We start from the raw sequence: 13,609 nt of genomic DNA on the forward strand, positions 1-13,609 counted from the left end.
TTTATCTACTTTTAGGACTTGTGTGAAAATCTGATGATGTTTTAGGTCATATTTATGCAGAAATATAGAAAACTCTAAAGTGTTCACAAACTTTCAAGCACCACTGTACATTAGTGAAAATACTGCGTGCTACCTTTAACGATGTTTCGGCATCACTGGTTTGTTTAGACGCATTTGCTGATGTGATTAGTGGAAGGTATTTTCTCTGTGTGTGTGTGTGTGTGTGTGTGTGTGTGTGCACAGAGACTCATGCAGGTGTTGTGTTTGCGTGTTGTGCTTTTATTGGTCGCAGTGTAGCATGCAAAGCAGCCTTGTGTGTGTGTGTGTGTGTGAAGCCCTGAAGGCTCAGCTGCAATCTGTTTCACCACTCTACCACGCGATGGTACATAATGACCACACACACACACACACACACACACACACACACACACACACACACACACACACACACACACACTTTGATTAGCCCCAGACGTGTAGTGACACAGCAATGTGTGTGTGTGTGTGTGTGTGTGTGTGTGTGTGTGTGTGTGTGTGTGTGTGTGTGTGTTGCAGGTATCCTGGAAATCCGCACGGTCTCAGAGGGGGGCGTCCTCGCAATCAAAGGGGTGAAGAGTCAGTATTACATTTCCATGAGCAGATCTGGAATACTGCAGGGGAAGGTAACCTGAGCTCACACACACACACACACACACACACACAGAAAGCTAGCATGTAAACAGTCACGCTTGTATAACTGAGATGCAGTTCAGCGTCTGTGTGTGTGTGTGTGTGTGTGTGTGTGTGTTCTGTATATTCCTGGAGTTTACGTGTCAGTAAGACGTGACGCTTTCAGCAGGTTGTATAATCTCACACGTTGTTCTTCAGGTTTTATGGAAGTTAAATGAAGAAGAAAATGAAGTCCTGGTTTTCAGCGCCTGGAGCTTTTTGTCTCCTGTTAAACCCCTCGTCTGTAATCTCAGCGTTATCTTTGATCCTTTTTTTCTTTTGAACCAAGAAGCGAACAGGCTCCTCGCCTCCAGTGTTACACTGCACTTCTGTTTCACTGAGGCATAAATTCACACGTCACTGTGTTTAAATTAAAGGCAGAATTTCCACTTTAGTAAAATATGTAAGTTTCACAAAAATAGTAAGTCAGTAAATAATGGCAGGTTATAGTATTTAGAGAAAAAAACCTCAGAATTCCTAAGACTAAGGTCATGCATTCACAGGAAAAAACTCTTATATTCTCTGAAACCGTAAAGTCATAAATTCATGAGAAAAAATGTCACAAATTTACGAGGGACAAACTCACAAACCGCACAGCTTTGTTTATCCGTGTCCTTGTGTGTGTGTGTGTGTGTGTGTGGGTGGGGTGGGGTGGGGGTTTAGTAGCTGTTTATAAATGTATAATTATTGTGCGAGAGTTTATTATTTCCCGTTGCTTTCAGTGTGTGGATTCTTCTCATCTCCTCAAATCTCTGTGACTTTGAAACAGATGAATCGAGAGCTACAGGAAGTGCAGTCTTTGCAGTCGATGTGCTTCACTGAACAAACGCACTGTTTTCCTGAGATATTTTCTCATAAATGTGTGACTTTAATCTCAGAGGATATCAGATACAATACAATACAATACAATACAATACAATACAATACAATGCAATACAATACAATACAATACAATACAATACAATGCAATACAATACAATACAATACAATGCAATACAATACAATACAATACAATAGCTCTTTATTATCCCATAGTTGGGCAATTTGTAGTACGACAGCGGTCGAGTTAAAAAATTACAAAATATAAAATAAAAACTTAAAGGACAGAAAGAACATTGTACATATACCCAATCAAAAATCACTATAAAAACGAACGAATACATTAAAAACAGGTATACAAAAGTTGTAAACTGAGATACATAAAAAATTTATAAAGAATGAAAATCAGGCAAAAGGGGAGATTCAAAAACAATAAAAGTACTGTTACTAAATAATAATAAAAACAATTAAAACAGTGGACTAATTTAATTAAAAACATATCTAGTTGCTTCTCTTTTGATTTAATAGAGAGATTGCAGTGGGAATGAATGATTGCTTTGATCTGTTTGTTCTAGTTTTGGGGACCCTATAACACCGACGAGATGGTAAGATATTGAATTCCTGGTAAAGTGGGTGTTGATGGTTACTAACTATAGAATTTGCTTTGCTTAAAACTTGTTTCTTATACAATGTGCTGAGACTGGTTTGTTGTGTTCCAATAACTTTGCTACAGATGTTTACCATTCTGCTAAGTTTGTTTTTACACTGTACGCTAAGATTTCCAAACCAGCAAATGAGTGGAAAGCTCAAAACACTCTCAATACAGGATCTATAAAAAAGCATTAGCATCTTCCTGTCAACTTTGCAGAAATTCAACTTCCTCAGAAAGAACAGGCGCTGTTGGCATTTACTTAAAATCATGTTAATATTATCCTCCCATCGTAACTTATTGTCCAACATAGAACCAAGATATTTGTACTTCTCGACGACTTCCACTTTTTTACCATTTATCCACTGGAGGTGCATCTCTCCTAAAATCTATACACATATCCTTGGTCTTATCAATGTTAAGTTCAAGAAAGGAACTTTTACACCACTTCACAAAGTCGTCAACTACTGGCCCATGATTTCTTTCATGATTTTGAAGAAGGCTGACTATGGCAGAATCATCTGCAAACTTAATTATAAATCTATCCTCATGGCAACTTCTACAATCATCAGTATACAAAATATACAAAAGTGGTGACAGTACACAACCTTGAGGTGAGCCAGTAGATGAGATACACACATCAGAAAAAGTACCATTTACTCGAACTTGTTGTGATCTATTAGTTAAAAAGTCCAAAACCCAACCAACCACCTTAGGATGAATGTTAAAATAAGACAATAATTTACCAGTTAAAATGTGCGGCTGAATAGTATTGAATGCGGATGAGAAATCAACAAATAGAACCCGGGCATGTGTCTTGCTACCTTCTATGTGTTTGTAAATTAAGTTAAGGAGGGTCAGAGTGGCATCCTCCACTCCCCTACCTGCTCTGTAGGCGAACTGCAAAGGATCTAACATGTTCTGGGTTTTGTCTAAAATATAACTCTTGATCATTTTTTCGAAGGATTTCATCACAAGTGATGTAAGAGCCACGGGTCTAAAATCATTTAAAACCTTAGGTGATGCTTTCTTTGCAGTAGGTACTACGGTGGCTTGCTTCCACAAATTTGGTATTTTCTGAAGATCAAGGGACCGTTGGAAAATGAAGTGAAAAATGTCACATAACTGATTTGCATATGACTTAAGAATATGACCACTAATGTTGTCGGGACCTGGGCTTTTCCTAGTTTTTATATTTTTAAGGGACTTGCGCACATCGTCTAATTTGATCAAAACTCGCTCATTGGTGATAACAGTTTCCCTAATTTTCCTCTGTTCCTGCTGCAAATTGTGAACATCAAATCTTGAATAAAACATATTTAATGCATCTGCAAACTCTTTGTCTGATTTGTTACCCCACTTAATATTATCCCTGTTCCCCTTAGGCTGTAGACCCGCCATAGTTTTTATCCCATCCCAAGCTGATTTCAGGGACCCAGAGCTAAATTTGTCCTCAATTTTATCTTTAGAACTATCCTTAGCTTTTCTAATTTCTGATTTCAACTCTCTCTGAACTTCCCTATACTCAGTAAGATTACCCTCTTTAAACATCCTTTTCTTCTTATTTAGTAATAGTTTAAGGCAGTGGTTCTCAAACTTTTTTCACCAAGTACCACCTCAGAAAATACTTGGCTCTCCAAGTACCACCATAATGACCAACATTAAAATACAGTAGCGTAGTAGGCCTAAGTATTCATTAAAAACAAGGCAGAGGTTTTATTTAACAAGTATATTTAATATTGTTGGCCACTGTAACATTACGCACAGTACTTTGAACAGTAACACTGTGTTTAAATATAGGAAAATAAAACACTGTACTTAAATAATGAATCAAATAAATTGGCCAAATCTGCAACATCTGTAGTCTCATCAAGCTGTATGGTAAAATATCTACTGTTCTTAATGCGCTCAATCAGCGTCTTTTTAACATCGTCAGCCATGTCGTTTATTCTCCTTGACACGGTGTCATTTGAAAGCGGCACCAAGTTTAACTCTCTGGCAGCTTTCTCTCCACACATGATGCGTGTCATCTCTTTGGCTAATGGCAAACACAGCAGTTCCCCGATTGTGTGCGGCTTACCGGCTCTGGCGATCAGGAGGCTGGCGCGATATGAAGCTTCCTGTGCTTTGGCTACAGGTGTACCATAGGACAGATTGGTGGACTTGGACTGCTTCAGTTCATCACGTTTTTGTAAAAAAAATCCATTGGTTTGTCCTTTAGTGCTGTGTGTTTGGTTGTAAGATGCCGTTTGAGATGCGATGGTTTCATAGACTCATTGCTCAGAACGTCCCCGCATACAACACACTGCGGCCTGGGCAGCTCCTCTGTCCCGCTCCAAACGAATCCCAGTTTTATGTATTTTTCGTCATACTTCCTCCTCACTGGTTTCTGCCGTTTGCTAGCAGTTCTGGGGCTGGTTTTGCCGCTGTCGTTAGCATCCGCGCTCGACTCACACATGTCCTCTTCAGTTCTCCCTCTCTTCTGATCCACGCTCCCATTCGCGGATTTAAGCCACGACAGTAATTTTGTCGTACTCGTCATAATTAGCAAAGCCACCTCCACCTTTTCCCATCACAGCCTAGTCTACCAATGGCGGATAACCGTCTGTCAGCGGAACCGGCGGGAATGCGTACGTACGCTACGTATGGCTACCCAGAAGCACTTGCAAACTTTTTAAAACTATTAACTTAATTTGTATCTCCTTTCATTTTCTTGTCATCGGTTGATAAGATATTTTCATCCATTCGGATATTATGGATAGTATTTCACGTTTTATTTTATTTTTTAAATTTTATTTATATTTAATTAAGTGATTCTTTGGCGTACCACTAGAATGGAGCCTGCGTACCACTAGTGGTACGCGTACCACAGTTTGAGAATCACTGGTTTAAGGGATTTGGTAACCCATGGTTTGTTATTTGGGTAGATTTTACAAAGTTTCTGAGGCACTGTGTTACTCTCACAGAAAGAGATGTAACTGCTAACAACGTCAGTAAGTTAATTTATGTCCTGACCAGTGTCTTTAAACAAGTCCCAGTCCGTGCATTCAAAACAGCTCTGTAGAGACTGTATACTGTCTTCCAACCATACCCGAACTTGTCTTGTCTGCAACTTCTCTCTCTTGAGCACAGATTTGTAGACTGGTACTAAATACACTGAGTTGTGATCAGCAGAACCTAGAAGTGGCTTACTGTAGGATTTGTAAGCTCCTGGGATCGAACCATAGCACAGATCTAAAGTTTTATTGTGGCAAGTTGAACAAGTAACATATTGGTGAAAAGTGTGTAAGGTCTTCTTAAGAGAACATTGATTAAAGTCACCAAGGATGAAGTTAGGCGCATCGGGTGAAATTGACTGCATTTTCTGGGTAACGTTGAATATTGTATCAACTGCATTGTTAACATTGGCCTTGGGGTGGATATAGACAACAGTGAGAAACAGTTGTGGAAATTCCCGAGGTAAATAGAAAGGACGTAGCGAGACTGTCAAGAGCTCGATATCCGGAGTGCATATTCTTTCCCTGATAACAAGAGTCTTACACCAGTGCTGATTCACATACAAACACACTCCACCTCCTTGCACTTTACCTGTTATTTCTTTGTTCCGGTCAAGGCGGATAGGATAGCCAAAGCCGTCAACAAATAACTCAGAGTCAGGGACAGCACTGTCCAACCACGTTTCTGTAAAGGCGAGTAAACCGGCATTTCTGTACTCATGCTGGAAACGGACGTTTGCTTGAAGTTCATCAACCTTTCCTTTCAGTGATCATACATTCGAAAGAACAATGGTCGGAAGCGGCATGCGCTTGACGCCCTGTTTCTTTAACCGCAAACGTACTCCACCTCTCCTACTTCATTTCCTTGGTTTGACAAAACTGTTTCCTTCCTGAGATGCATGGTATTTGAGGTGTTGTGGAACCACATTGTCGGATATCCAGGTGTCCTGAGTCTGAAAAGTGTTCGTTTGAAGACTGAGAAGAAACTCACGGCTATACCGTAGTCGGCCATCTTGTTGACACTGGTGTAGAGGTCTGCGCGGGTCGGATTTTTCAGTCCCGCTCCCGCCCGTGCCCGCATTGTGCAGTCCCGCTCCCGCCCGCGCCCGCAAAGAATTATGATTTTCAGTCCCGCCCCCGCCCACAAAGAATTATGATTTTCAGTCCCACCCCCGCCCACAAAAAAATTATGATTTTCAGTCCCGCTCCCACCCACGCCTGCCATATTTTGTCCCGCTCCCGCCCGCAAATCCTGCATGATGCAGACGTTCGCGTTATTTCTCAGGAAAGTTCTTGTCTTGACACAGCATGATGGTGCCCCGCCCCCTACTTTGAGTGGATTTGAGCATAAATATCTACAGCTCACGTTCACGTTTGTTATTATTTACCTTGTTTCTGAATTCAGCATGTAGTGTCTCTAATAATAATAATAAGTGCTGTTAAGCGATTAAAATATTTAATCATGAACCGCACATTTTTATCACATGAGAAACCATTGTAATTCTCTGATCAGCATAAAAAAGTGAATGGGCTTGCTTTGTACCAATGGTGTTTTTTTTTATTTTTTTTTTATTGCAAAGCAGAGCTAGTAAGAGAAGTGAATTGATTTACTTGTTGCATTAGTCTACAACTCTAATCAGAGAGACAGGTTACACAGTGACGGTAGGCTTGACTCAATGCTATCCCAGAAATCCTTCCTGTAATATGCAAATTTGGCCGCCTCTGATTGGACAGCCAAATTTGCATATTACAGGAAGGATTTCTGGGATAGCATTGAGTCAAGCCTACCGTCACTGTGTAACCTGTCTCTCTGATTAGAGTTGTAGACTAACGCAAGTAGTAAATCACTTCACTCATGGTTCTCTTGCTAGCTGGGTGTGAACTGCGAGTCATTAGAGTGATCAAAGGATTTCCTGTTAGGGTGATCAATGGCAAATTTAAGATGCCATTCCTCACTCAATCTGGCAATCTGACTCTCTCTGCAAATTTAAGCATCTTAAAATGTTTTTATTAATGCCAAATAAAATATTTTGCACAAATTATATATGATAGACATAAGTTAATAATTTATAAATTTTATTTCAAACACGTTTTTAGTTAGCAGGACTGCAGCTTATCACTGCTCCCGCCCGTGCCGCATATGTGCACTTCCGGTCCCGCCCGCAATAAGCTTTCAAAATTTGTCCCGCGCCGCACTGCTTTGCGGTGGGTCCCGCGAGTCCCGCAGGGCTCTACACTGGTGTCCACTGTGACGATGCAGGCCAGCTGCAAAATAGCTAAAAGTCTCTAATGCCAGTAAAAACAGTAGTAGAAAACAACCAGCGGCTTCTGGATACATTACTGTAGACGATTGTGGACGATACACACATCAAAACGGAAAATAAAAGGTAAAAATCAGGAATTTCTCAGAGCATGAAACGCTGCCGCAGGTCGCTATACGAACAACGCCCCCCTGTCAGAGTTTTTACATCATAAAAATTACAACTATAATGTTGGACATTCGGATGTTTCTTGGAATATTAACCCCTCCCTCAACTCGGTAATTTTTTTTTTACGTTTTACCTACAAGGCGGCAGCACGGTGGTGTAGTGGTCATCACTGTCACCTCACAGCAAGAAGGTTCTGGATTCGAACCCAGCGGCCGACAAGGGCCTTTCTGTGTGGAGTTTGCATGTTCTCCCCGTGTCTGTGTGGGTTTCTTCCCACAGTCCAAAGATATGCAGGTTAGGTTAATTGGTGGCTCTAAATTGACCATGAGTGTGAACAGGGCTGTAACTACCATTGAGGACACCGAGCTCATGTCCTCGGCATTTTTTTCCCACGGTATTTTTTTCACTCAGAAATGTGAAATTAATACCATATTGGCCCGAATATAAGACGACCCTGAATGTAAGACGACCCCCCCTTTTCCAAGTTCATCTTTGGGGAAAAAGTTTTTTGAAGACCAAATGTTCATTCATATAAAGCGTATTTATTTCAAAATTCTGTTTAAAATTAGAGGCTTTTGTTTTTCACATTTAAATAGAGGTCATTTCAGTCTCATTTCCGTGAACACTTTTCATAGAAGTAAAAAAAGAGGCTAAACTGCAGGCTACTAGACAAGCCAAATTAAAACATTTAAATTGCATTAATTCAACAAATTTGTCAGGTTTAGATTGAAAGTTCATAAACTTCAGAATGTCAATGCATTAACTTCCCATAGCCTACGGGTATATGGAATACATTTGCAGAACAGTGCAAATGCTTTAAACAATACATTAAGGTTTACAATAATAAACAACTGAAACTATGAAAAAGGTAGTTTGCTAAATTACAGCTACTCAGCACAGAGATCCTCAGCCTCACTTTGCTCACTCTCACTGTCCTCACTTTCACTTTCGTTTTTGGCGGCATTTTGTCTAGTCCGCGAATTTAAGACGACCCCCCCCCCCTTTTTAAGAGCTATTTTTTACAACAAAAACACCGTCTTATATTCGAGCCAATACGGTATATGATGAAAATCGTTCTGACTTTGATCGGTGGAAAATCCTAAATTCAGCTTGCATCCCCCTGTTCTCATTTGTTTGTCTAAAAATAAAGTCCACATAATCATTTTTAAACGAAGCTGAAATATCCGACATTGGAAACATTTCATATTCGGCAGCCTCGCGATAGTCAGCTAAGCACCGCGGGATACACAAGAGCTGAGAAGTGTTCTCATCAAGGTCCGACTCCGCAGCCAGGCAGTTTGTCAATTAGTCGTGGAATCTGAAAACTGACATAAGATGAAGAAGTCTACTCCACTAAAACAAACCAAACTCAGCTCTGGAAAGTCAACAAGTGAGAGAAAAAGAAAGAGGGAAGAAGGGGAGTTCATTTTGCCAGTCCGGAATGCTTATGATCATTAACAGTGCAATTTTAATTAGCATTTCAAGCAACAACAGTGGAAGCCACTTAGCTAGATAGGATTTTCGTTTTCCAGGCAGCACAAACTCTTTTATTCTCTCTCTCGATGTGATTTGGTGCGTTTCAGATCAGAAAAGGCTGGACAGTCGGGACCTGTTGTTTATGAAGTTACTGACGAGACTTGAGCTATTTTGCTAACTTACCAGACTATAGGCTAACGGGAACACAAGACACTATTGTTTTGATCATTGGTTGTATTTTCGAACGGAAATGAAAACGGGTAGCAAACTTATGTTCACATTTTATTTACAACATGATGCACCGCCTCTGACTGCTTTCTGTCAATCATGAGCAGCCCAGCCGCGTTCACAGCTCCTCCTCCAATCAGCAGCTGGAGATGAGCCTCCTCTCGGGAAGTCTTGTCCCGCCCCTCTTATTGACTCCAGTGAGGCTCAGTCTCCCAATGGAGCGGTTTAGTCGGTTTTGTCCAATAACCGTCTAGTATTTTGCTATTGAAAAGGGCAGATATTTTTTAAAAAGCAATTGAAGTCCATTCAGGCTCGGCTAGATTGCGTTGTCACTCACACTCCATCACTCACTCAAACTCTCTCTCTCTCTCACTCACTCACAAAATACTTTTGTGATCGTGCAGTTTTGAAATTGTTAAAATAAACATGTTCACCTACATGTTCATCTTGTTGGGCTTGTGATTTTGACTCGTTTCCAAAATGTATGAAAAGTCACCATATTAGGACATTTTTTTTGGCAAATAAGATGTATCGCAATGTTTGACCTCGGTATTTGAAAAATCCTGGTTACGGCCCTGAGTGTGAATGGTTGTTTGTGTCTCTATATGTGTGTGTCAGCCCTGCGATGAGCTGGCGACTTGTCCAGGGTGTATCCTGCCTCTCGCCCATGGTCAGCTGGGATAGGCTCCAGCTGGGCCCCTGTGACCCTGCACAGGATAAGCGGTTACAGATAAAACAAACAACAACCTACAAGGCCATAATCCTATTGTAGTTTGAAACTTTTCTCCAGCATGCTAACATTCTTTCATATCTGATGAACATCACTGGTGTCCATCTTCAGGAGCTCTTACAGACATTGACTGTAAAATATTGTGAGTAGTGAAAGAACTGAAAACACAGGAACCATCCAAAGATGAGCTGGTGCTCACGTTCCAGGCAGAACATGGAGAAGCTGTTACACATACAGGACGGTGGGAAAAGTCCGTCACCCTGTTTGACTTCTTTAGTACAAACCGTCTTATAGATCTTCATTTCATGACTTCTGCATTATTGTACACAAACATTTTATATTGACAACAGAAAAAATGAAACGTTACAGGAAAATGTGTGTGTCAGTAGAAAAAGCACCACATTACACAACAGACAATAAAATGTAATGAAGACCATTAGGTTTTACTGCGAAAAACAGAAACAAGTGTAACAGAGTGTGCAGAGGAACCGTAGCAGATCCTCCAACATGCTCAGAAAAACATCCTGCTAATGTCCTTAGAAATCTGCACACAGTGTATCAGACTCATTTATTTTCCATCTCATCTCATTATCTGTAGCCGCTTTATCCTGTTCTACAGGGTCGCAGGCGAGCTGGATCCTATCCCAGCTGACTACGGGTGAAAGGCGGGGTTCACCCTGGACAAGTCGCCAGGTCATCACAGGGCTGACACATAGACACAGACAACCATTCACACTCACATTCACACCTACGCTCAATTTAGAGTCACCAGTTAACCTAACCTGCATGTCTTTGGACTGTGGGGGAAACCGGAGCACCCGGAGGAAACCCACGCGGACACGGGGAGAACATGCAAACTCCGCACAGAAAGGCCCTCGCCGGCCACGGGGATCGAACCCGGACCTTCTTGCTGTGAGGCAACAGCGCTAACCACTACACCACCGTGCCGCCGACTCATTTATTTACTCTATAAAATGCAAAGGGTCATCACAACAAATACTGACTGATTTATTTTATTATTGCGTAGTATTTTTTAAATATAGAAAAGTTTACTTGTGTTATTTTTGAAGGTATCTTTAATTTACAGTGTTTCACTGCACGCACCTTTCACACACTGCTGTCTGAATCAGTGTCTCTGTGTAATAATGTGAGGTTTCTGACTGTCTCACAGACAAAATAGCACAAACTCTGATTATTTTCCAATAATATAACATTCTTTTCTTTATTCTGAGAATAAACAGCTGGAGCACTGGGAGTGTATCAGGGGTGTCAGGAGTGTGTTGGGGGGTGTTGGGAGTGTGTGTGTGTGTGTGTGTGTGTGTGTGGGTGTTGGGAGTGTGTAGGGGGGGTGTTGGCAGTGTATTGGGAGTGTGTTGGGGTGTGTTGGAGGTGTGTTGGGAGGGTGTCGGGGGGGTGTTGGCAGTGTATTGGGAGTGTGTCGGGGGTGTATTGGGAGTGTATTAGGAATGTGTTGAGGTGTGTTGCCAGTGTGTTGGGAGTGTGTTGGGGTGTGTTGGGGTGTTTTAGGGGTGTGTTGGGAGTGTGTTGGTGGTGTGTTGGGGTGTGTCGGGGTTGTGTTGGGGTGTGTTGGGAGTGTGTCAGGGGTGTGGTAGGGGTGAGTCAGGAGTGTTTTAGGGGTGTGTTGGGAGTGTGTCGGGAGTGTTTTAGGGGTGTGTTGGGAGTGTGTCATGGTGTGTTAGGGGTGTGTCGGGGTGTGTTAAGGGTGTGTCGGGAGTGTTTTAGGGGTGTGTTGGGGTGTGTTGGGAGTGTGTCAGGGTGTGTTAGGGGTGTGTCGGGGTGTGTTAGGGGTGTGTCGGGAGTGTTTTAGGGGTGTGTTGGGGTGTGTTGGGAGTGTGTCAGGGTGTGTTAGGGGTGTGTCGGGGTGTTTTAGGGGTATGTTGGGAGTGTGTTGGGGGTGTGTTGGAAAATCATCACTGAAAACTGAAAATTAAGATTTTACACTTTACCTTGACAGAACCAGGACACCGTGCTCATGATAGAGTCATGTAGAGTGGAGTTGTGGTTTTATGGAGTTTATCATGAAATATCCTGTTTTCTTTTGTACAGAAGGAGTACAGTGACAGCTGCAACTTCAAGGAGGTGATTTTAGAAAACTTCTACACGGCTTACTTATCAGAGAAATGGAGTAAAACTGGGAAGGACATGTACATCTCTTTGGCACAAAAGGGCCGACCTCTGAAGGGCAAAAAGACTCGCAAAGAGAGTATCGCCTCACACTTCATCCCTCGTACGTGCAAGGAGGACGACAGGACACCAGCCTGAGCCACCTACATGCACGCACACACACACACACACACACACACACACACACACACACACACACACACACACACCTGTTTAAAATCTATGTCTCTGATGTGTTACTGTATGTGTGCACTGTTCCTGTCAGACATCAGAAATGTAAAATGTTCTTCCATTTAAACTCGGGCTGATTTCTAAATACGTGATGAAACACTTAAACAGAGTGAAGGATGTGTGTGTGTGTGTGTGTGTGTGTGTGTGCGCAAATGGCCAGATGACAAATTCTACTGTATTCTGTTAAATGTGTAACTTTTTAATGTAAGTTATCCTTTATTATTAATAATAATGACTTCAGAACTTCTGTCCCAAATGCTTGCCTAGGTGTTCTCATTAGAAGACTTTTTATTACACTCTCGTGTTTGGGACACAGCCAAGTGCCAGTTATATAACACTGTTATGTAAAGCCACAGTCATAAACATGATCACGATTGGATCAGAGAGTAAACAGTGGAGTCTCACTGCATTACAGCTTCATTGCAGGCTGTGTTCAGTGAAATGAAGGTGTGGTGTTTCATTAACGTGTGTGTTATAAAGCTAACAGAAAGAACGCACACTGCCAAGGAACACCCTCATGTTTATGACTCTGCGGGTTTGTCTATACTTCCTGCAGCTTCTCTCATTATTTTATTATCTCTAATGAAAAAAGATGTTTTGTTAATGATGTATTTTATTAAAACGCACTGGGACGCATCCATGTTCACAGTGTTCACTGTCGTGTGTTTTTATTTCAGTCAGCAGTGTGTTCTGTGTCTCAGCGTAAAGCTCCTGTGTTTGGTATTTATGGTGGGTTTTTTAATATTCTGAATAAATAACCGGAGAGATGATGATGACAACCGGATGGAGAGATAAAGGATCAGTGGAGATTTATAACCTGACAGATGGATATTTCAATGAATAAACCCTTGGATGGACTGATTGTCAGATGTCTTCATATGTAGACAAAACCATGGCTCTTTCCTGTTGATTGTGAAGCAGACCTGCTGATCTTTACACACTTTAACATCAGAATACACTGCTACAACATATCACTCAAAAAAACAAACAAACACCAAAATAGTCTTTTCTGCCCTGAATACAAACTTTAATTAACATGAATCTGGAATGATTAATAGCTGCGTAGGTGTTTTAAACTCTCCCATGTTAAGTGCCAGTCCCTGAAGCCCCACCCCTTCCTCCTCCACCTTCCCACATTAGTAATATTTCATCTCGACTCCATTTTCCTGACTGCAAGCCGTGCTGATGCAGCGTCCTC

At 41.5% G+C, this 13,609-nt stretch overlaps 1 protein-coding gene across 4 annotated transcripts in view; it reads left to right on the top strand.

Annotated features, from left to right (window-relative positions):
- Positions 1–13,183, top strand: part of fgf7 (fibroblast growth factor 7) — a 108,869-nt gene extending 95,686 nt beyond the window's left edge. For all 4 annotated transcript variants that reach the window (XM_060923083.1, XM_060923081.1, XM_060923084.1 and 1 more), the window contains 2 exons: positions 556–662; positions 12,103–13,183. In XM_060923083.1, coding sequence (XP_060779066.1) covers positions 556–662; positions 12,103–12,318 — 323 coding nt within the window. In that variant the 3' untranslated portion in view covers positions 12,319–13,183. The remainder of the gene's footprint in view (positions 1–555; positions 663–12,102) is intronic.
- Positions 13,184–13,609: the final 426 nt, after the last annotated feature.

This window comes from Neoarius graeffei, chromosome 6 (assembly GCF_027579695.1).
Source record: "Neoarius graeffei isolate fNeoGra1 chromosome 6, fNeoGra1.pri, whole genome shotgun sequence".
Classification (NCBI taxonomy): domain Eukaryota; kingdom Metazoa; phylum Chordata; class Actinopteri; order Siluriformes; family Ariidae; genus Neoarius; species Neoarius graeffei.